General features: G+C 33.9%; 1 protein-coding gene across 1 annotated transcript in view; it reads left to right on the plus strand.

Annotated features, from left to right (window-relative positions):
• The window catches only part of WDR44 (WD repeat domain 44), a 92,018-nt gene that overhangs the window by 22,856 nt on the left and 43,243 nt on the right, over window positions 1-25,919 (plus strand). The window contains exons 2-8 of the mRNA XM_081278071.1: window positions 8,980-9,013; window positions 15,273-15,347; window positions 20,386-21,019; window positions 21,763-21,893; window positions 22,920-23,015; window positions 24,688-24,824; window positions 25,528-25,611. Coding sequence (XP_081134197.1) covers window positions 8,980-9,013; window positions 15,273-15,347; window positions 20,386-21,019; window positions 21,763-21,893; window positions 22,920-23,015; window positions 24,688-24,824; window positions 25,528-25,611 — 1,191 coding nt within the window. The remainder of the gene's footprint in view (window positions 1-8,979; window positions 9,014-15,272; window positions 15,348-20,385; window positions 21,020-21,762; window positions 21,894-22,919; window positions 23,016-24,687; window positions 24,825-25,527; window positions 25,612-25,919) is intronic.

Consider the following 25,919-nt stretch of genomic DNA (forward strand, 5'->3'; position numbering starts at 1 on the left):
TTTTTATTATTGTATAAATTGTTACTGTCTGATTTAAGTCTGAAACTCAGGTCTCCTGATTCTAACTCATGCTCTTTTATTGTTTAGCTAAAATTTCAGCAATTCTACTTCTATATTGATGTTATATTTTTCTTTCAGTGTCTGGAAACCCCAAGCTTTGCCTAGAAAATTGGTGGATAAATTCTAGATAAATCAAGACTTTAGTATATTGTTATAGTTTTAATTAATTGGCTACCAATCCATTAAAAACTTGAAGGGACATTAGAATTAATAGGGTATTATATGGTTTGTTGGAAACTGCAAAGGAACTCCTTGGTGACCTAGTCTAAACTAGTTTTTTTTTTGTTTGTTTGGTTGGTTTTATGTTTTGTTTTGTTTTTGATAGTGGAGATGGAACCCACATGCCAAGTAAAGTTCTACTACTAAGCTGTATATACTCCAGCCTAACTAGGGCTTTTGTCCTTAGCATAATTTCTAAGATGGCAGGGATATTGTTTGTTTTGTTCACTACTTTACCCCAAACATCTAACACCATACCTGGTATATGATAAGAAATGAGTAAAAGTTAAATGAATTTAATTTAACCTCTTTTGGTCTCATTTTCCTTTAATTATTAATATTTCTTCAAACACTAAAAAGTTACTCTTGACTTCTAACTCATTTTTTAAAATCCTTTGGGGATTTTTAATGAATTACTGTAAATCTCTTTCGTACTAGGTAATATCAATAGGTAGGCAACATGTTCACTTTTAATAACTTGTTATTTTAAAAAACAGTAGTTATATGTTGCATCCAAATCTGAAAAAAATAACCTATTGCTATATAGTGTGTGTGTGTGTGTGTGTGTGTGTGTGTGTGTGTGTGTATTTTACTAGAGACTGAACTCAAGGCCTTATGCTTGCTAGGCATGGGTATATATTTTCTGTTGGATTGATTTTTGTTTCTATAAAGTAAATGTATACTCTTCTCAGCATACTAGATTAGAGAGTCAGGTTTAGCAAGTTTCAAAGTACAGCCATATAAGAGGATTGATAAAACATTGCTTTGCTTGCATATTTGCATGTTTCACTGCAGTTGTATTGAATGCAGTACTATTATGTGAGAAATTATAAAGGATTTGACAGTTTACTTCCTATGAATCTCAGCAACTCTTGGGTAAGTTGCTCATTAGATACATATACTTTGTGACTGGGTACCTATGCTTGGGAGTAATAACCTTATTATTCTAATGAAACTTTGCTTCATATGTCTGAAGGTTATGGCTGGATCAGGTTAGAATTTATAAAAGAAAAATACTATCTACAAAAAAAAAATACTACTACTATCCTACAATATTACCAAAGCAACATTTTGTAACTACATGAAAATTTTTAAATAGTGACCATTTTGAAGATATTAAAATATATTGCTACTGGATACCAGTACCCTAGCTTCAAAAGGAAAACTACTATAATTAACAATGCCAGAGCCTGGCATGGTGGTGTATGCCTATAATCCCAGCAACTCGGGAAATTGAAGCAGAAGGATCACAAGTTCAAGGCCAGCCTCAGCAATTTAGTGAGACTCTATCTGCAGATAAAAACGAAAAAGGACTGGAGATGTATCTCAGTAGTAAAGTGCCCCTGAGTTCAATACCCACTACCAAAAAAAGAGTAAAGCAAAACAAAAACTAAATGAATTGGGACTAGATAAAGTATCTACCACATTATTTTATATTCAAGCATGAAATTTGTTAGTATAAATTGAATGTTAGTGTATGAAAATAACTCATAGAAAACAGGATATAGTGAATCAAAATATTCTGTCTACTTTGAAAGTTGCTGAAGTAATAATCTAAAAATCACTTTTACATGCAATATGTAAGTAGAAGCCACACTACTTTTAGTATTTGTAAGTCATGTTTTCTTCTTAGTAGAATACCAATATTATTTAAAGCAGAGTTTATTTTGAAACTGTTTTGGAAATTGTTTTTCATGTTTAAATGTAATAACACAGTTGATAGACGCTGTCTTCAATTTGGGAAGCTACTGCAAAATTAAAATTTTACTTTGTTTTCTACATTGATCTGAGCAATGATCTTTTGTATTTAACCCCAAAAGCATAGACGGCAAAAGCAACAGTAGACAAAGTTCCTACACAGCAAATGAAATAGTTAACAGAGTAAAGAAACAGCCTATGGGTTGGGAGAAAATATTTGCAAAGCACTTATCTTATATATGGTTGATATCCACAATATAACTAGGTGGAGAAGCTGGCACATACCTGTAATCTCAGTGACCTGGGAGGCTGAGGCAGGAGCACTAGTTAAGGCCAGCTTTAGCAACTTATGCCCCAAGCAATTTAGCAAGACCCTGTCTCAAACAAAAAAATAAAAAGAACCAGGGGTGGAGCTCAGTGGTAAAGCATCCCTGGGTTTAATCCCCAGTTCCATAAAGAGGAAAAAAGGAATATCCAAGCTATATTAGGAACTTGGACAATTTAATAGCAGGGAGAAAAAAGTTAAAAGACCTGAAAGTCCAGGCACAATTGGGCATGCTTTTAATCCCAGTGGCTAGGGAGACTGAGAGGGGAGGATTGCAAATTCTAAGCCAGCGTCAGCAATTTAGCAAGGCCTTGTCTCCAAAAATAAATAAAACAAGCTTGGGATATAACTCAGTGGTAAAGCACCTCTGGTTTTCAATCCCCAATAATCCCCCCCCAAAAAAATACCTGAAGAAACATTTATCAAAAGAAATATAGATGGGCTAGGGTTGTGCCTAGTGGTGAAGCACTTGCCTAGCATGTGTGAGGCACTGGGTTCAATTCTCAGCACTGCATATAAATAAATAAAATAAAGGCCCACTGACAATTTTAAAAAAAGAAAAGAAATACAGATGGCCTATATGTATATGAAAAAGTATTCAACATCACTAATCATAAATGTGATGCAAATTAAAATCACAATGAGATCTCACCCCATACCTGTTAGAATAGCTATTATCTAAAAGATAGTGTTGGTGAAGATGTGGAAAAAAGGGAAGCCTTGTACATTGTTGGTGGGAATGTAAATTAGTATAGCCATTGTGGAAAACATTATGAAAATGCCTCAAGAAACTAAAAATAGGACTACCACATGATCCAGCAATCCCACAATTGAATATATATCCAAAAGAAAGGAAGTCAGTATATCAAAGAGATATCTGTATTTCTATGTTTCTTACAGCATTATGTGTAATACCAAGATAGAGACTCAAGCTGAATGTTCATCAGAGGATAAATGGATAAAGGAAATGTGGTGTATATATATACAATGGAATATTCAGCCATGAAAAGAAGAAAATTTTTATTTAAAAAAACATGGATGAGGGCTGGGGTTCTGCTCAGTGGTAGAGTGCTTACCTAGCATGTGTGAGGCACTGGATTCAATCAGCACCACATAAAAACGAAATAAAGATATTATGTCCACCTACAATTAAAAAACAAAAATTGAAAAAAAAAAAACCACAGATGAACCTAGAATACATTAAGTTAAGTGAAATAAACAAGGCACACAAAAACAAATGCTTCATGATCTCACATTTGAAATCTAACAAATTCATAGAAATACAAAGTGGTCATGAGGGGCTGGAGAGAAAGGGAGGTATGGGAAGATGCTGATCAAAGTGTATAAAGTTTCAGTTAGGAGGAATCAAATTTTAAGATCTATTTTACAGCATGTGACTGAAGTTTATAATATTGTGTTTCAAAATTGCTAAAAGCATAAATGTCAAATGTTCTTACCATAAAGAAATAATAAGGGCTAGGGTTATAGCTCAATTGGTAGAGTGCTTGCCTTGCAATGCATAAGGCCCTGGGTTCTATCCCCAGCACCAGAAAATGAAAAAAGCCAAGAAATAATAAGTATCCAAAGTGATGGATATATTAGTTAGCTTGTGATTTAGTCAATCTATGATGCATATATATATATATATCAGAACATCTCATTTAATATTTTTAGTTTTAAAACATTTACCATGTTTGCAATCTAATGTTGAAATTTAGTTCAATTTTGTTTTTGCTATTAGGTATGCAAGGAAATTCAGTTCCTTAATGTTGTATTATTGTTTAGCATTAACTTAAAAACTCAGCTAATCAGATAACAAATGCATCAAACATATTTGAACCCTATGATAAAAGTTTCTGAAATGAAAAATGAACTTTCAAAGTTCTCATTTTGGTTTGTTAGATTTGCTTTGAAGTGGGATCCACCACCAACCTTATTTAATATGTCTACATGTAACTTTAGGGTTTACTGAAAGATTTTCCACTTGTAAGTACTGTTTAAAATGGTTATTTTAGGGGCTGGGATTGTGGCTCAGCAGTAGAGCACTCACCTAGCACGTGCGAGGTGCTGGGTTTGAGCCTCAGCACCACATAAAAATAAATAAAATAAAGGTATTGTGTCCAACTGCAACTAAAAAAAATATTTTAAAAAAGGTTATTTTGTAGGCATTTGAATGGGCTTCTTCTGGGAAAAATTACAGACTCTAACATATTAAAAGGAAATTTTTAATTTGCCTTATTCAGCATCTACAGAATATTTGAAGAAATATTTTTCAAGTTGACTAGAGATAGTAAGTAAAACTTCTGAATTTGTGTGTCTGTTTGGTTATGTCCATGTTTTATATACTGCATCTCAAATTTAGGGGAAACCAGAGAGTATAAATTTAGATCATTAATCTTGGTGTAAATTATATCTTTACTTCGTAACTAACAAAGGTTCTTAAGACAAAATTTCCTAAAATTACATAAACTCTACAAACCCTTGCATAAGATCTTGCAGCTAATTGGTGGGAGAGCCAAGAGTAGAATTTAATTTTCTTGACGTCTAGTGCCTCGTTTCTCCTTCCCACACCAAACTTGACCTGAATAGTTGTTTTCTTCAGACACATAAATACTCTGAACTAGTATGATTTTATCTTTGCCTTGAAAATAGTTACTAAGCCACAGAGAAGTTGAATTGTCTAGAAATACAGAAGATGGTTAACAACTCATTTAGCTGGCAGCCACTTCTTTGGTAATGACAATTCTCAAATACAGCCAAATGCTTAAAAAAATAAAAAGCATATTGAAAACCTCTCAATGATCGAAAGAAGTGCCACAAAGCCCATAATAAGGTCATGTACATAAAGTCTCCTGGAGAGACTCCCAAAATCCCTATTCTTTATCATATATTTTTAAAAATCTGGCTTCATGGGCTGGGGCTGTAGCTCATTGGTAGAGTGCCTGCCTCACACATGTGGGGCACTGGGTTCGATCCTCAGCACCACATAAAATTAAATTAAGATATTGTGACCAACTACAACTAAATATATATATATTTAAATCTGGCCTCCCAGTTCAATACAGGTTAGAAGCAAAAATTAAAACGGGGAAGAAAGCTTTTAAAGGCAGGCACCTGGCCAATTGTTAGTAGTGACTACTTAAACTGAGGAAGGAAACACAAAACTCTAAGACATTCCACACATAGTAGCCTGGGGTACTTTGGTGTGAACACAGATAAATTCCCTGCATTTTAGAGTTTTAGAGTCCCAGGAGGGCATTATTGTATTAATATATTATGTATGAGTGTAATAATTAAAAAAGAAAGGGAAATTTGTATATCCTTTGTTTGGGAAGATATTTTGAAGGGATAGTTTATTGAAACTGTAAGACCAAGCCTATTCATATACATGTACTTATTTTTTTAAAAAATTGTATTTGTAGATGGACAGCATGCCTGTATTTTATTTGTTTATTTTTATGTGGTGCTGAGGAATGAACCCAATGTTTCACACATGTGAGGCAAGTGCTCTGCCACTGAGCTACAGCCCCAAACCTACATGTACTTATTTATAATCTGCTTTTGAAAGTTTTTATTTAAAAAAAATAGTTAAAAGGTAATGGTTATAAGCTGAATGTGGTGGTGCATACATGTAATCTCAGTGACTTGGGAAGCTGAGGGAGGAGGGTTGCAAGTTTGAGGCCAGCCTAGGCAATTTACTGACACCCTATCTCAAAAAAAGAAATAAAAGATTAGGGATGTAACTCAGTGGTAAAGTACCCCTGAATTCAATCCCTAGTAACACAAAGATCCTAGTTATAAAAATTTTGTTAATGTGCTACTATTTGAGTTGGACTAAACTGATTAAGTCAAAGGCTTTTGAATCCTGACCTGTTTTTAACAACTACAGTTAATGCCTGACTTGTCAAGGCCAGGAAATGAACTAATGAATTTTTCCATATGTAAAATTTCTAGAGAAATGGAACTTTCCTTTGAGTGCCAAACTTTTGATAAGAAAGGAAGCAATATTATAAAGTGATTGAAACAGTGGGCCCTGGAGTACATACATAAGGTCATTCCAGCCCTACTATTTACTAACTATGCAGTTTAAATGATTGTTTCTGACCTAAGTCAGATTTTTGTTATGTGATATAGGGGAAAGTAATATAACTACCAAATAGGGGTCATGAAGACCAAAACCAGTTAAAATGTTAACATAGTTTGGGGCACATATTTAATAAAGGATAGTCATTGTTTTATTATTACTTACAAGGCCACTTTTAAGAAAACTTCTAATCGGGATATTACATAATTAGTGCTTTTTGTGGTGAAACAAATTATTCTTTTCTCATCTTTGCACACGACACAAATCATTTTAGCCAACTTTAAAAATTATAAATATTTTTATTTTTACTAGGTGTTGATGTTATATACGTGGGTCAAAAATTTGATCACAAAAGAATTCTAGTCTTACAGACTACCCTGGTAACAAAGTTCTAGGTTTAATAGATTGGAACAATCCAAAACCTTAACAACTTTATAATACTTAAAATATGCTTCAAACGTGAATTTCTTTGTTACCAGTTCTTGGTTTAATGACAACACCAGTTGCAAGCAAGATCCCATTTTAATCATTAGCTCAATATAATATTATTAGGTAGAAGTTCAGTGTCACCAAGATGGCAGAGGCAAGGTACAAGAAAAATGCTACTAGAGGATAGGACAGGGAGATGAGTCATCATGTCCCTGTTTATGATAAGTCCAGTTACCGTAACAACTCCCGCCACAGGTTCAGTATTCTAAAATAACCAATGGGGGTAAAGTGGACAGTATTCTATTTAGGTTTTCTAAGATAACTAATGGGAGCAAATGGAGTACGGTCTTCAGTCAGGTCCATATAGGGAAGAGAATGCCATATAGCTCAGCATATAAGACAATAATTTCCACCACTCTTTCTTGTTCAGCCCACTCCATTCTATCTTCGGAATGCTACTTTCAGCTTCACTGTCAATAAATCTGTACTTCACCTGTTACTTGTGTGTCTTACTCAGTTCTTTGTTTGGGACACCAAAGACCTGGATCCCAACTAGACACCCCAATGATAACAATCTGGCTTTTTCCTCATGCTCTCTGTTGTTAAGGCTGTAGGGTACCTTTTCTGTATTCCATTGACTGATCTTAGGCTCCTCGGTTCTGACAGACTGCCAAAGTACCTTTGAGAAACATGTAGCATTTCAAAGCTGCTGAAGAAATTACTGCTTAGAGTGTGGGCCCCAGATATTCTCACTGAATCCTCATAGCAGTCCTGAATAAATGGTTTTATCCCTTTTTACACAGGATGAGACAGGGACTTAGAGAAGCTGAAACTATTTGATCACACACATAGGATAAATGGCAGAAATGATAATTCAAGCAAGGTTCATCTTCTCTAAAGCCTGTTTTCATTGTGTCCCTTGTCTCTGAAAAGGAAGTAATTCCTCTGCATAATCTGGAATATCTCTATATGTGTTGAGAATTGGCCAATAACAGATTCTGTGAATAAATAGCTGGAAAGTGCTCTTTATGAGCTGTGTGATAGAGTAAAAGGGATAAAACCATTTACTCAAGGTCTTGAAAGGTGCCTTTCAACTCAAAGTTGTATCATCTGGTATCGTTGTAGCTTATTTTTAAAAAACTTAGAAGTGAAATGGCATGTTAATTATTTAAAATTGTCTTATTATATGTGTCTTTCTCCCTTGTGCTTTGAAGCAGATATCAGACTGTTCTTATTTGGAAAAGAATGTGAGGGATGAAAATAATTGGTGAAAAGTTACTTTTTAAAATTCCTATATCTAGAGTAGTCTATGTTTAAGAATAAAATTTTACTCCAGTATAAAAAAGAGCTGAGAAGAAAAATGATTATCTTCAAAAGCAACTGTAACTATCTAATGCACATGAAAATTTTCAACACTAGAAATCAAAGAAGTGCAAATTAAAACAATGATAAGATATACTTTTGCCTGTCAAATAGGTGAAAAATTTTAAAAACATTCATTTTTGACAGAGGTACTAACAATAATTTATAAAGCAGTGGGAGTATAAATTGATACTGCTGTTTTGGATGGCAATTTGAAAATTTCTCAAAATTCTGAAAAGTTAATGTATTTTTGGCCTATAGTTCCACTGTTAGAAAAGTTTACTTTAAGGAAATTTATCATGGAGTTGAAATTTATTTACAGGGATGCTTGCCATATCTATATCTATCTATCTATCTATCTATATAGATAGATCTATATAGATATATCTATCTATATATATATATATATATATATATATATATATATTGAATATATGTATATGCTTGCTATATATATATATATATAGAGAGAGAGATATACACACACACACACACATATATATTTGAACACCATATGTATGTGTCTGTGTGTATGTTTATTTATACATATATATATAGTGTTACATACATATATATTTTATATTTATAGTGTTCAAATCTCTAGGTCATAAGATTATAAATCATCTTAATTTTATTCTGATTTTTGACATTTTCATATTCTCTATATGCAGGCAAGAATTTTCAGTCACAAAATATATGTTTATTAAAATGCAGGTTTGGCTTTAACAGTGTATAAAAGTAGTTTATCTTCTTATCTCTTCTATTCAGCACCTCATTTTTTTTTGTTTTTATTTCTGAACAGGTCTCCAGGAAAAGCTGGGCTTTCATCATTCAAGGTCAGTGTGCTTTCTTAAAGATGTGTTTATAGAAGTCATATACACTTTTCATTTGTTTTCTTATTTATGTAATTTGTCATTTTCCTTATTTTGCTTTTTAAAAAATTTTTTATTCAACAATATTGTCATTATATCCTATTGAGTATAATTAGGTATTCTAGAAATACCTAACCAAATATTATGCTGTAAGGAAAGGGTTATAAATATTTTTTAGATTTTCACTATTTTTCTTTGGTTTTTAAAATAAAAAGAACACTTTGTAATACTTTGTGAGTGTGTTAACTAAAAAAGTAGTACTTGTATGACAAAAAACATTTGTATACTTCTTGTGGGCTCATGAATTTGTACCATCATTATATATTAAAATATATCCCAGCCTTATATTATCCAAGCAGAATAGTTTGGTATTGAGATATTATGCCAGTGAGAACCTTAATTTTTTTCTTTTGTGGTGCTAGAGATCAGACTCAGGGCCTTACACATGCTAGTCAAGTGCTCTACCACTAACTATACCCCAGTCCCCTAAGAGAGACCCATTTCAAGAACAAGAATGTCACCAAACAGAACTATTTACATCAAATAGAGTATGTATTATATATGTGTGTGTTTGTGTGCATATAATCTCAAGCATGCCCTTTTTTTCAGTTCTAGTATACTTCTTTTGTACATATTGGATGCCAGTCTCTTTGATAAATTGTTTTGTGGTATACTTATTTGGAATATTCTACAGCAGTAGAAATGAATGAATTATTTATATACAAAAACACGAATGAATTTTAGCCCCAGAATGTTGGGTGGGAGCAATCCATAGAAAAATATGGACTCTATGATTCCCTTTATATTAACTTTAAAAAGCATGCCAAATCAAAGAGATTGTTTAGGGATAGATGGTTTAGGGATACAAGCATGCTAAAATTACAAATAATTTAAAGAGAATAATAAACACAAATTTTAAGCTCTTGTTCATGTCTAAGGAGGTGGAACTATAAAAGAAATAGAGAACAATACAGACTTGAAAGGTAATAGTATTGAATTTGTTTTTAAACTGAACACTTAAAGTTATATCATAATTAGTTATTCCTTGTATTTTATAAAAAAAATTAACATTTACTCAATATTTAATAAAAGTAATATTAAAAGTAATATATGTACATGGTTAAAATTTGCTTAAGGCAAAGGTATATGATTGAAAATGTACTTTTTGCCTCTATTTTCCATCCCTACCTCCCAGTATCCATATCCAGAGGCAGTTTCTCTTTATTCTTTTAGGTTCTGAAAGCCACTTAGCTCTAAGTTATATTTAGGTTATAACAAATAATTTGGGAAATTTATTTTATCCTAGTAATTGCTTATTATCCTTTACTTGAATAAAATTAGATAGCAGTTGTACATATTTAGTAAATAAATATAAAGTTGGATATTGTTCCTTTTTTACTTTTTTATGTTGAAATAATTGTAGATTCCCAGGAAGCTACACAGATAGTACAGAGAGGTCCTGTATATTCTTCATTCAGTTTCCCCAGTGATTATATATTAATTATAGTAGAATATCAAAACCAAGAATTTAACATCAGAATAATGTGAGTGCATAGTTCTCTATCAATTTATCACGTGTGTGTCTAGGTAACCACTACCACAACCAAGATACAGAATTTGGAGTATTCCTTGTGCTACTCCTTTAGAGTCACGCCCACCACCTCCCCAATATCATCCCTAAATCTGTTATCCATCTCTTTAATTGTGTCATTTTGAGAGTATTTTATAAATTAAATCATATAGGATGTGTTGTTTTGAGGTTAACTGAAAGGATTGAGATTCATCAAAGTTGTTGCATATATCAACAGTTCCTTTTTATTGCTAAATAATATTCTATGCTGTGGATATACCGAGCATATTCAGTATATATTATGTATAATAATTTATCAGTTGATATCTTTTTCTTTTTTTGGTACCCAGGAGTGAACCCAGGGGCATTTAACCACTGAGCCACATCCTCAGCCCTTTTTTATATAGAGACACGGTCTTGCTGAGTTAGATAGGGTCTCACTAAGTTGCTGAGGCTGGCTTTGAACTTGGGGTCCTCCTGCCTCGGCCTCACAAGCTGCCAGGATTATAGATACACACCACTGCACCAGTGTCTGTTGATACCTTAAGCAATACAAAGAAAGGTTTCATGAGAGTCCTGATTTTTTGGTCATTGTATAGTCTTATAGAAGAGACATATTCAAAGAGACAGTATATGAGATCTTGATGTTTGTAGACTAGATGCTGAGTGCTAAAAGAAGGTTTCAGGGAGAAGGTAAAACGTGGGCTTTGAAGATCGGGGACATAGAGAACAATTGGGAAAGCACTGTATGGTAGGAAATTGTATGAACAAATTAATATGCAAAGGTGTGAGATTTACTGGGAGTATTGAAATACTAGTGTAACCAGAGGGAAGGTTTCAGTGGTAGGATGTTGAAAATATATATTGAGGCCAGATCATGATGAGCTCTAAATAGCAGGTTAAGAAATTTGACCTTTAGCCAGGCACTGTGGCACATGCCTGTAATCCCAGCTATTTGGGAGGCTGAGGCAAGCAGGATTGCAAGTTTGAGATCAGCCTCAGCAATTTAGGGAAGTCCTAAGCAACTTAGCAAAACCCTGTCTCAAAGAATAAAAAAGGGGCTGGGGATGTGGTTCTGTAGTAAAGTTCCCCTGGGTTTATTTCCTGGTACCAAAAAAGAACTCAACCATTAAATTTTTGAACTAAGGCACTTAAAAAGTCAGTTTGTATATGACTTACAGTCATGGTGACCCAAGGTTTTTCCTGGGAAATTGAGAAAAGAAAACTGGTGTAAGGGTGGAAGACAGTTTGAAGGAGAGAGACTTAAGTCAGTGAAAGGCATTCAGAGGTAGTTAGAACATTAAGATGTGAAACGTTGACAGAGGGAATGATATTGAAAGGAATGGATGGATATAACAAATATTTAAGTGTTGTTTCCCATTTTTATTTTCTCAGCAAAAAAGAGCAGTCACATTTCTAATTTTTTAGAATATTGTTTTAGTTGTAGATGGACACAATTTATTTATTTATTTGTTTGTTTGTTTATTTATTTATTTATTTATATGTGGTGCCGAGTCTCAAACCCAGTGCCTCCCATGTGCAAGGCAAGTGCTCTACCACTGAGCTACAGCCTCAGCCCCACATTTTTATTTTTTTTTAATGTCACTTCAGTCACTGTTAATAGTTTCCTCTTCCCTCACTGCTAAAAAGGAGAAGTGACTTGAATTTTTTTATAAATTCTTTTAGCTTAATGTTTTTAGTTGATAATAATGAAGATTTCTGCAAGTATAGATTCCTTTTTTTTACAGTACTATAGATTGAATTAAGGGACTTGCACATGCTAAGCAAGTGATCTACTGCTGAGCTACATTCCCAGTCCTTTTAATTTTTTTATTTTGAGAAGTGTCTCATTAAGTTGCTGAGTCTGGCCTCAAACTAGCCATTCTCTTGCCTTAGCCTCCTGAGGATTGCAGGCATGCACCACAATGTGCAGCCATTATAGATTGCTTTTGTACAAATTCTTTGTGAAATAAGATTTCACAAAGTATTGTTGGGTGTGCTTACTAAAATTAGAAGACTCAAATCTTACAGCCAGATACCATGAGGAAGGTAAGCACATGCTTGATTTCCATTGCCTTATTTCCCAAAGCCTGATTGAGGTGTTGGAAAAAGGACCTGGACTTTATATATCACAGAAAGCAAACTGTAGTTGACTATATATACTAAGTTGGGCTTTACTAAGAAATCTTCTAATTCACATTTCTGAAGATCTGGTCATGTGGCAGGTTAGCAGCAGTTTACAATGAGTCCCTTTCTTTCAGAGTTCAAAGTCCAAGATGTTTTTTTTTAAAGCCAAATAAAATACAAGTCTAATCACTGCTTGTCCATTTTGGTCTGTGTAAGAATGTTTATCTGTGATCTTTGTTAAGTACTTTATTAAAACAAATTAAATTGAGGCCCAGGAATTACTTACATGTATTTTTGCTTAGCTTGACATAGACAAAATATCTACAGAATTTCGTTATAAATGCCTCTCATTTTCCTAGTAATGAACAGTTATTGGAGGATAATTGGATTGATATACCTAATTGGTAGAATGGTTGATGGTGTTTCTCTAATGTGCCTTAACGGCTCTTATAATGATGATCTCCTTTCAAGTTATCATCTTGTCAAGGTTATTTTACTAATTTGTTTTGATTAGATTTTCTTTAATTGAAACCAGGAATCAAAAATATATAACCTTAACATGTGTATTAACTGAAAAACAGCATGCATTATTCACCATTCATAGGGCAAATGACTACTTAATGCCAGGCACTATTATAGGTACTGGGGAAATAGTAGTGAACAAAACAAATCAGGTCCCTGTTTTTATGGACCTAACATTCTAGTGGGACAGAGACAAAAAACAAGCAGGTAAAAAAATGTCATTTCAGGTGGTGATAAGTCATTTTAAGATGATCATTGAAGGCCTTTCTGATAAAATTACACTTGAATCACCAACTTTGTGGCAAGGAATGACCCAGTTGGCCAGAGTGTAATTGAGGGGGAAATAGGAGAGGGATATCAGAAGTATAGGGATTGCTGGGCATGATGGCACATGCCTGTAATCCCAGCATGTCTGGAGGCTGAGGCAGGAGGATCACAAGTTCATAGCTAGCCTCAGCAACTTGATGATGCACTAAGCAACTTATCAAGACCGTGTTTCAACGTAAAAAATAAAACAGGCTGGGGATGTGGCTCAGTGGTAAAGAGACCCTGAGTTTAATCATTTATGCCAAAAAAGAAAAAGTATAGAAGATATCTAAAGGGACATGTCATTTTAGGCTCTCATTAGCAGTGGTGGAGTTTGGATTTTACCTAGTAACTAAGATTCCGTGAATTTTTTTTTTCTCTACAAGAGTTTGTATAAGATTAGTAATATTCCCCAAATGCTGGGTAGGATTTCAGTGAAACAACTTCTTAAATTAAGGTTATTGAAGTCCTTTGGAAATTTCACTTCCTCATTAAATCCATAATTAATCTCTGAGGCAGTTTTATCATGGAGTCTATCATGATCATATCCTGGTATTTGTGTAAGTACCACCTTAATACTTATGTAAATCCTTATAGGCAACCTTTATGTTCCTTGAGTGACTTATCTGTCAAAAATGATTATAGTGACATTCTAACATGCTCTGGGATGTACACCCAAGAATTATGCAATGTTTTCTCAGTATTCAATAGTAGCATTCAAATTGCTATACTTCTGCTGGGTGCATTGGTATACTCTTGTAATCCCAGTGGCTCAGGAGGCTGAAGCAAGAGGATTGTGAGTTCAAAGCCAGCCTCAGCAACTTTGTGAGGAACTAAGCAACTCAGTGAGACCTTGTCTTTAAATAAAATACAAAATAGGGCTGGGTATGTGGCTCAGTGGTTGTGTGCCCTGGATTCAATCCCTAGTACCCCCCCCAAAAAAAAAACTGCTATACTTCTGTAGTTATAAAAATAACAAGATGGAAAAGAACATTATGTTAAAATTTGCAACTATATAATTGTCTCATTTTGCCCTGATTTTTTTTCTAGCAGAAATGAAGATCCATTTGTACCTTCTCTAACCTCCCCAATATATATATATATGTACGTATGTGTATATAAATGTATACGTAGATATATATGTATTTTTGGTGGGTTTAATATTTTTCATCTGTTACTATTCTGGGGGCTTCATTTAACTTCTGGTCAAGTCTTGATTCCTTTTATAAAGCATGTAGACTTTTTTTTAAAATATGTTCTCTGAATGTGTTTTTCTGTATTATATGCTTTTGTATTAATGTCTATTTATGGAGCCATATTTTGGGAACAGTAATTCTGATTCAACCCTTTGCTTAAATCTTTAATCATTTTCAGGTACAAAGGTACTTACACATTCTTATTTTATTATTATTAATCTTCAGTTACAGTTTTTTAATGTTAAAGAGTTGGGCAGGATTTCACATTTCAATGTAAATATTCTATTATGTTAGATAAATAGAAAATTGCAGTTTATCAGCCTTCTTATTCAATTCACATTGGCATGAAATCTGTAGGCATCTATCAGTATATAGACATCTAAACCATTTGTGGATCTTAGATTTATTAATGCTGTATTTTCTCATTTGAACCCTTTTTAAGCAGATTTTTTTTAAAAAAGAAGTCATCATTTGGTCTCTATTTCTTTTCTTTTTAAAACAGGAAACAGAGAACACTGCATACAAAGTTGGAAATGAGTCCCCTGTACAAGAATTGAAACAAGATGTGTCTAAAAAGGTTGGAAAGATATGTCAATATTAGTATATAGCAGACATTATATTTACATGGTATATTTAAAACAGAAAATTTCCTACTTTTTTAGTGTAGTACACTATTCAGAAATTATATCTCGAATCCATTGAATTTGTAATTGAAGGCACACAGGACTTTTTATAGGTCATTTTTACATTCTAATTAATTGATAATTATCCTTAAAACAGTATTTTATAAAACATTTTTATTTTTTCTACTTATACTTTATTAGAATAATCTGTAGCTCCTTTTGAAATTGCCACTGGGCATTACAGGTATTGAAAAACTCAGTGCATCAAATTCTGATGTCTTTAGGAATCAGTTCTTATTCTGATAATATCTTTGATACTGTTTAATGAATCAGTGCTGTGAGGCTCCAGAAGCTGGTTTCTTAGAAGAGACAGAGCACAAGATAAATATTTTTAGAATGGACAGTTTTAAATATCAGGATAAAACTCACAGAAAGACTGGATGTGTGTGTTTAATCATTTCTACAAGTTCTGAGTTTTTTCCCGTGTCCTAGGCACTGTTATAACAAGCAAGTTGGGCTGGGGATGTGGCTCAAGCGGTAGCGCGCTCGCCTGGCATGCGTGCGGCCCGGGTTCCATCCTCAGCACCACATACCAACAAAGATGTTGTGTCTGCCGAGAACTAAAAAATAAATATTAAAAAAAATTCTCTCTCTCTCTCTCTCTCTCTCTCCTCTCTCACTCTCTCACTCTCTCTTAAAAAAAAAAAAAAACAAGCAAGTTTTTGAAAGCCAACAAAATGACACATTTACTGTTTCTTTAGTAGTAGCTATATTAACTTTGGGGGCTGGATAATTCATTGTGTTAGAAGGAAGGGGAAACTGTTGTATATATTGTAGGATTATTCTACCTACTGGGATGCCAGTAGCATCCACACCCCTACCACCTAGTCATGACAACCCAAAATGTCTCCAAGAATAACCAAATAAGTGGGGAAATGCATATGGTAAAATCACCCCTAGTGTGGATTGTTTTCCCCTTACAGAATTTACAAATTTAGTGGACACATAGTTTAATGTTGGTCATACTTTTTCCTTTAAAAGAAAAAATAATCCCTTTTGGAAGAAGATAATCCAGCCACCTTACAAGTCCTGTGTTAAAATAATTAACAATTAAATGATGGTGTGCATACCGGGTATAGTACACAGTAGGGCTTCTTTCTTTTGGAAGAAGTAGTAGTATTGTGTACCAGCATACAAAATAGGGACGTAGGGGCTGGGTTGTAGCTCAATGGTAGCATGCTTGCCTAGCATGTGTGAAGTACCGTGTTCAATTCTCAGCACAGCATATAAATAAATAAAATAAATGTTCAACAACTAATATTAAAAAAAAAACAGGGATGTAACGATTTTTTAAAGAATTTTTCATAGTTCTACACTGTAACATATTAGTTGTCAGGATTCCCTTCTGGTTCTCATGACTTGCATATTTTTATGTACTTGATTGTAATGTAGATAGAATTTTATATTCTGTTTTACTCTTTATCATTTTTTTTTATTTTTCTCATATTTCTACCCCATTTCAATACTGAGTCTTTGCTTGATGTATCAGTTTCCATCAAACAAATGTATTACAATGTATCCAGCCACTTTTGAAATGATTGTTGAAATTTGAAATGTTTATATTTTTTTGCTATAGCTTTTCTTTCCCTTTAGAGAATATCTTCTTAGTTACCCATTTGTAATTTATCCTGTCTATAGTTAGTAGCCAAGAAAAAGGTGACTTTATTGAGAATTTAGGAGCTGAAAAAGTAGTGAGGGACTGGGGATATAGCTCAATTGGTAGAGTGCTTGCCTCATATGCCCAAGGCCCAAGGTTCAATCCCCAGCACCACCAAAAAAAAAAAAGTATTGAGAAAACACCATGAGACAGTAGAGTGAAGCTTAAGACTTGAGGTGTCACTTTTTAAGTTCTACACTTTTTAATGATATGTAGAACATTTATGATAAAGATTATGGGCTATACTTTGGACCAAGACCCTGAGAATAGCTTCCTGTTTTGTAGGGGATATTGGATAAACATAAAGCTAAATGTAATAAGCATTCAAATAAATTTGCAAGCTAGTATAAGAACTCAAAGAAGACTTTACTTCCTACTTGCTGGTAGGAATGGAAAAGACTTCATGGAGTATCTAAACTGGTTCTTAATGAATGGATAAGATTTAGGAAGGCAGAGATGAGAGAGGAAAGACATTACCAAAGGCATGGAGATGGGGAATGTGAAGAATGTTTGACTATTAGTCTAGTTAGGTAGGGCCAGATTATAGAAATGCCTTTTATCATACTAAGTATCTGGGGTTTATTTTATAACCACTAGGAAATCAGTGAGCTTTTTATAGAAAAACACTGCTTTATGTTGCTCTTGTTGCTTTGTGTTGGTCATGGTTTTTCACTGTTCTCTCCTTTCCCTTTTCATTACCTCCTACAATCTAGGGTGAGGCAATATATATATATATATATATATATATATATATATATATATATATATAGAGAGAGAGAGAGAGAGAGAGAGAGAGAGAGAGAGAGACAGAGAGAGAGAGACAGAGAGAGAGAGAGAGAGAGAGCGCCTGAAAACATGGGCGTTACTCTCCAGTAACAAATTATGTAGTGTGGAGAAAATGAATATGCAGAATGCCCATATGCTCCCTGTATTTGTATTATTGTTGATACTGTAATGACCAGCAAGAACAATTAAAGTTTAGAAGAGAGGGAGAGAGAGATTGTTCTCAGGAGATTAGGGAAAACATGATTTTCAAGCTCCTTTTGATCCCTGTTATGTCAAGTGCCTTTATATTATGTACAATGATTATTTATAAACCCATATACTCATCTTGTGCTCACTATGCCCACTTGCATGCCCCTCAGCAAATAATCTTGTTTCATGTTACATGTAGACATGAGAGGCTAAGAAGCCTGAATCCATTTCTTTCTATCATCTCTCACTTCCCTCCCCAGCAAACTTGTTTTAATCTCTTACCTCTTCTTTTTTTTTCTTTGTTTACGGGGCAGTGGGAGCAGTGCTGGGGATTGAACCCAGGGCTTTGTGCATGCGAGGCTAACAGTCTACCAACTGAGCTATATCCCCAGCCATCTTACCTCTTCTTAATGTCATTCATCATTGATCATTTAGGTATTTTTTATTTGTTTGTTTTGTTTTCTGGCACAAGGGATTGAACCCAGGGCACTTAACCACTGAACCACATCCCTAGCCCTTTTTATTTTTTTATTTCAAGACAGGGTCTTGCTGAGCCTGACTTTGAACTTGTGATCCTTCTTCCTCAGACTCCTAAGCCGCTGGGATTACAGGCATGCACCACTGCTCTAAGCCCATTTAGTATTTTTTTCCCCATCCAGAGTAGTGTGGTATATTTTAAAGAACACTTGCTTTTTAAGAAAGACCTAGATTTCAATTTTGTCTTTGTAGCTAGCTAGCTATGGGACATTGTACAAAATTCTTCATGCCTTTACCTCAGATGCCTGCCTTTGTAGAGGGAAAATAATCCAGCCATTTTACAAGACTTGTGTTAAAATAATTAACAATTAAATGATGGTATGCATACCGGGTATAGTACACAGTAGGGCTTCTTTCTTCTCCAGAACTTTGCTCAGTTATCTTCATTTCAAGGTTCCTTCCCTTCAGTTTATAAAAGTGCTAGGTCACTTTCTGGCGGTCTGTTCCAATTATAGCCAAGCCTTTTTCTTTTTCTTCCCTCCCTCCCTCCCTTCCTTCTTCTCCTCCTCCTCCTCCTTTTTTTTTTTTTTTTTTTGTGTGTGTGTGTGTGTGCATGCACATGCGCACATGTAGTGCTGGGGATCAAAACCCAGGGCCTCATGCATCAAGTGTTTTGAGAAAAGAAACCATACCAGCTGTCTATGTCTTTACTTCTTGTTCAACCTTAGACCTGTTATAATCTAAGTTTTGTTATCACTAAGGTCCTTACCGCCTAATTGACAAATGAGGTAGACCCTAGTTAATATTCCTCTGGCAAAAGTAGTGAGGGAATTTCTAGAATTAAAAAATTGAAGATTGAGGGAAAAAACTGATATAAGGAATGTGTTGATATTAAAGATGAATATTATCAAGTGTAGTAATATCCAATTCATGTTAGCATGACTGGCTATGTTCAACCAGATGAGAATGGTTCTGTGACACACTCCATTTACTTGCTGGATTCAAAGAATTGAGAAATCAAAAGTTATTCATGATTGGGTGTGGTAGAAAAATAGTGGGTTAGGAGATTTAATGTGTTAGTAATCATAAGACTGGGTAGAAAATATATTTCTACTAAATGTTGGTAAAGAGAGACTTTCTATATTTTTCAGCTACAGATAAGAATGTGGCAGGGTGAGGCAAGATGGGATGGGTGTTTGAACTCTTTTCATAGACCTGCCATCAGTTTGGAGAGTGGAATATTGGGTATAGTTTGTTTAAGAACTTTAATCTCCCTGCATCTGCTGGCTTTTCTAACATAGGCTCAAGTTTAGACCTAAATAAGTTGAATTCTTGTCCTGGGTGGGTTTTTATTTTCAAGGTTTTGTTAAAAAAAACCTCAAACCCAGCAGGCAGTTATTGCAACTAATTTGACACAACTCTATAAATAAACTATGACCTTATGAGTCTTAATATAAGTTTAGGCTTGAACTTTTTTTTACAGGTTTGATTGAACTTTTGTTACTATATGCTAACACAGATTCTCTGTTATAATGTTAAAGAGTGTAGATTCTAGAACCCAAATACCTGGGTTTACACCAGCTTCATCACTTATTAGCTTCGACCTTGGGCAAATCACTTGATCCCCAAATGCCTTAGTTCCCTCATTTGTACATTGATCACAACAGGAACATAATTTCATAAGGTTGTTGTAAAGATTGAAATTTATAAAGTGATAAGAACATTGCCTGATACGAACTAAGTACTATATAAATTATTAGCTATTAATATGTTTTTATAAATAGCTTCATATTTCAAAAAAATGCTTTTTAACCTTTCATTAGATAATTGAAAGTATTATTGAGGAAAGTCAGAAAGTACATCTTGAAGATGACTCTTTGGATTCCAATGGAAAAGGACTCTCTGATCAGGCTACTGCCAGTCCTGTTGTATCTGGAACAGATCTTAGTAACGTATCTGGACTGTTAGGCATAGATCAAGTACTACAGGAAGATTCCACAAAGGCAGAGAGTCAGAATGCATTTGAGGAAACTGAATTAGAATCAAAACAATGTTTTTCATCTGATGATACCTGTGAGAAGTCAGTAGACGAAACCATAAAATTAAGTGAAGTAAGTTCAACTGAGCAACAGAATGTGCCTGAAATGGAAATAGAAGTATTGAACAAGGAAGCAATGGAAGTAAAACAAAGTGATGTTGTAGATCCTGCATCCTCAAACTCTTCATCTACTAAAGATTTTGCTGCTGTGGAAGAAGTTGCTCCCGCCAAACCCCCAAGGCACCTTACTCCAGAACCTGATATAGTAGCTAGTACAAAGAAGCCTGTTCCAGCACGCCCACCCCCTCCAACTAATTTCCCACCTCCTAGACCCCCACCTCCATCTCGACCTGCTCCACCACCAAGAAAAAAGAAAAGTGAATTGGAATTTGAGGCTCTCAAAACACCGGATCTAGATGGCAAGTATTAATTGAAAAGTAACTGTTTTAATGGGGAGAATTGGGAGTTGAAACTGTTTAACTTTCTGCTTTTGCTTCAGTTCATGATATTTAAAACCAGTAAAACCACACTAATGACCACATTATAAAAATTATTTATTAAAAAAATTATTTATTACTAAATAAAAAATGAAAATTTTTCATTGGTGATGTTATTATTATTGAATATTTCATCTAACCTCAAACTTTCACATCTATTACCAGCTGAGAAATAATGTGTCATGGTGAAGTGAACATGGGATATAGAAACTTAAGGTCTAAATTTGAATACTTCACTCCTTACTGTATGAACTGAATAATGTTGAGGAAGTTAAATAACTTGGTTGAGGAAGTTAAATAACATGGTTTCTTCATATAAAAAATGAGAGTAATAAAACAACTTTCCTCATAAGCTTGTTTTAGGAACCAAATAAGTGCCGGGCGCAGTGGCACATGCCTGTAATCCCAGTGGCTTGGGAGGTTGAGGCAGGAGGATCGAAAGTTCAAAGCCAGCCTCAGCAACTTAGTGAGGCCCTGAGCAACTTAGTGAGACTGTGTCTCAAAATAAAAATTAAAAAGGTCTGGGGATGTGGCTCAGTGGTTAAGCACCCCAGGGTTCATTTCTCAGTACTAAAAAAAAAGGAATCAAATAAAGGTTAAAGCACTTTTAAGATATGTGTAAGGGCCTATATAAATGTTAGTTGTTATTATTTTTATCGTTGCAGTACCCAAAGAGAATATTACGTCTGATTCTCTCCTAACTACAACAATGACTTCAGAAAGTACAGTCAGGGATTCTCAGCCTTCTCTTGATTTGGCAAGTGCTACCAGTGGAGATAAAATAGTTACTGCCCAGGTTGGTGAATTAGTGTTATATTTGATGTAGGCATTATCAGACTTTCTGCAATTGGATAATTTGTTAATTGTTAAACCCTCTTTCTCCTCCAAGCCAAATAATTTCTTGTCCCCCAAACCTAGCCCCCTTATTTCCCTTATGTAGCTCTGTTACTAACTAGCTGGGTGAGCCTAGTAAGTTATTTGGCATCTGAGTCTCAGATGCCCCATTGATAAAATAGAAAAAAAAATAAATGAAGTATGGCAGGTAGTAGGTATTCAAAACATGACAGATGCTTATTATTGATTACAACTATACTCTTCATTTACCTAAATAATATTGATCAAAATCAGTGGACTTTTATAATTTCCTAATCATAAAAATCTTTTGTATTAGGCAATGCGCTATATACAAAAGAATAAATAACATGAATTTTGCCACAGCCAAATTCTGAGACTCAGGGTTACCTGTGTTTTAGTGGAGGCGGGGCAGGGTAGCAGACTGAGAGGTCTAACACTGTAATCTTGTTAAAACCTTAAAGCAGAGGTCAGCAGCAGTTTGTTTTGTAAGCTAAACATGATCATTACATGTTTTTTCTTTTAAGCCAAAAATGGTCTTTACATTTTTAAAGAGTTTTTAGAGAAACTGTATGTGAACAAAAAGTCTTAAAATATTTACTACCTTATCTTTATAGAAAAAAGTTTTCTAACTCCTGCCTTGGAGTTATCCACATACAGCCTGATTAGTAGCAATTTTAGTAGAGAGCTGCTTTTGGGTCAGATTCAAATAGAACATTTACTCATTTTAAGACAAGTAAATTAACAAATATATATATATTTTTATATCATGGGCAGCAATAGTTTTGGTATCTAATGTTTTTCATCATTCAGGGAACAATAAAGGACTGAAATGGAGTACATCATTGAAAGTTTCAGTAGACTCCAATGACTGGATTATAGAATTCTTTAGAACTATGTATAATAATGAATAATTGAATTTATAGATACTGACTCAGTCTACTTTCTGTTTATAAAATTATAATTTCAGGAAAATGGAAAAGCACCTGATGGGCAGACAATAGCAGGTGAAGTGATGGGCCCTCAGAGACCTAGATCCAACTCTGGGAGAGAGCTTACTGATGAGGTAGAATTCGGTTCTCTTTTTTATTCCCATTAAGAATATAAAAATCATAACAAGAAAATAAGAACATTCTGTAAATGGATGATCCTGATAATTGCCCACCAGTGTGAATGTACTTCATGTTATTATAGGTCACCACAGTTAGACTTTTTTTGTTGACATTTAACATTTGTACATATTTATGAGGTACAGTATGATTTAATACATGTTTATAATGTGTACATGTACCAGAGTGGTTAGCATTTCCATCCTTTCAGACATTTATCAATATAGAATAAATGACTGGGGCTGGGGTTGTGGCTCAACGGTAGAGTGTTCACCTAGCACATGCGAGGCACTGGGTTCAATCCACAGTACAAGTAAAAAATAAATAAATAAAATGAAGGGATATGTCCAACTACAACTAAAATACATTTTAAAAAAAGAATAAATGACTGTTAGTCCATAAAGTTATATTGAAAAACAATGAAAATTGAAGATTATCTTAATTTTTTTTGGTGTGCTGGATCTTTCATTCCCTGACTGAAACTTGATCTTTTAAGCAGTTAAATAATAGAATAAACATGTTCAAAGTAGGACCTATATTTTATAAAAAGCAAGTTTATAGATACATGTTTTTATACAAACATAAAGTGGTTTTTATCATTTGAATGGTTTTTACCATTAAAACTTTGTATACATCTATTGCCCAATTTATTCAACAGTCTTGAAGCAAAATATTTTTTAGAAGAACACATTTTTTAAAATTATGATACTTTGGAAAATAATTTAGTAGTTCCTTGAAATGTTAAACATGATGTTGCCATGACCCAGTAATTCCATTCCTATGCATATACCTAAGCAAAAGTAAAATATGTCCACACAAAAATATACACAGATGTACATAGCAGCATTGTTCAAAATTGAAAAAAAATAGAAAGAACCCAAATGTACATCACTAATGAGTGGATAATGAAATATAGTATACCCATACAGTGGTGTGTTTTTTAATAATTAAAAGGAATGAAATGCTGATACATGCTACATTGGTGGACCTTGTAAACAGCCTGCTAAATAAAAGAATCCAGCCACAAAAGGCTACATATCATATAATTGGATTTATATGAAATGTCTGGAATGGGTAAATCCACAGAGACAAAATCTAGATCAGTAATTTCCAAGGGCAGGAAAAGAAAGGGAAATGAGGTGTGACTGCTAATGGGTAGGAAATTTTCTTTTGGGGTGATGAAAATATTCTAGCTTAGTGGCAATGGTAGCACAACTCTGTGAACATTCTTTTTTTTTTCTTTTTTGTACTGGGGATTGAACACAGGAGCACTCTTATCACTGAACTGCATCCTTAGTCTTTTCATTTTTTATTTTGAGACAAGGTCTCACCAAGTTGCCTTGGGCAGCCTCAAACTTTTTAGTCCTCCTGCCTTAGCCTCCTGTGTAGCTGGGATTACAGGCATGTGCCACCACATCCAACTAACTCTGTGAATATTCTATAAGCCATTGAATTATATGCTTTAAAGGAGTGCATTTTGTGGTATGTGAATTATATATTAACAAAAATGTTTAAAAATTATTGTGCATAGTATTGAATGTATCTAGAAAGTTCTTAAAATTTTGAGGACTTTATAGATTCAAAAAGATAATTAAATTGTAGGTCATCTTGGTGTTATTTTAACCTCAGGAAATTTTAGCCAGTGTAATGATTAAGAACCTAGATACTGGAGAAGAAATACCTTTAAGTCTTGCTGAAGAGAAGCTGCCAACAGGTATTAATCCTCTCACTCTACACATCATGAGAAGGACAAAAGAATATATAAGGTATGACCTAATGTTGTTATTTATCATTTATAATATTCAGAGTAGTGAAGAATTCTTGAACCACACAGGCCTTAATTTGGTTTCATTCAGTGTTCTTTATTTAAACTGGAAATATATACACACACTCTATTTTATTTCCAGTTTAAATATATTATTTTACATATTCCTTAACTTTGTTCTTTTTTATGACTATATAGTTACTTGGAGAAAATAGTATAAATCTTAAATTGCATAGTGTTTAGTTTCTCTTAAGATAACTTATACTAGAGACAATACAAAAACATTGAGGCTTAAAGGCTATATGGGATAAATACTTGGTCTTCTGAAACCTTGCTTTAAGGATGACAAATTTTATAATATTTTATTGTTTTGGTAGGGCTGGGAAATATCTTTAGAGTGAGGCGATTGACTTTACTATATAATATATGTAGATCTTGGGAACAATTTCTAGAAAAGCAAGAACTTTTTATTAAATATAATATATGATGTACCTGTCGAGTTGGAAGGAATATATCCACAAGTTATTTTTAACATTTCTGTGCAGTGCCCAGTTAAAAAACAACTTATTTATAATAAGTTTCTTAGAATTTACTAAATGGCATTAAGTTTTTATTCTGAGAGCTGATTATATAGTAAGTATAAAGAGATTTTTGAGAAATGAAAGAGAAGTGGTTTCTTTTACAATGACATCTCCTTCTTGTAGTAATGATGCAGCACAGTCAGATGATGAAGAAAAGTTACAATCTCAGCCAACAGATACTGATGGTGGAAGGTTAAAACAGAAAACGTGAGTTAAAAGTAGAACCCTTTTCTTTATTTCAAGCATTTATTAGAAAAAAATATGAGAACTGCTATGGTCTTTTAAATCTATACTCTATCCAGCTTAGTATGTCCACCTACCACCACTACTCCCTGCTCCCAGCTGATTTATTGTGATGAGTTCCTTAAGGTTGTAGTGGTCAGTTTTAAAGTACCTGACATAGATAAAATGACCAATAAGTTTTGTATCATCCCTGTATTATTTTTCTGGTGGTAAGTACCAGAAATATTAAAAGAAAAACATGATTGTCCTTGAATTTGTCTTTCCCCATTCTC

This window comes from Spermophilus citellus, assembly GCF_964194105.1.
Source record: "Spermophilus citellus genome assembly, chromosome: X".
In the NCBI taxonomy this organism is placed as follows: domain Eukaryota; kingdom Metazoa; phylum Chordata; class Mammalia; order Rodentia; family Sciuridae; genus Spermophilus; species Spermophilus citellus.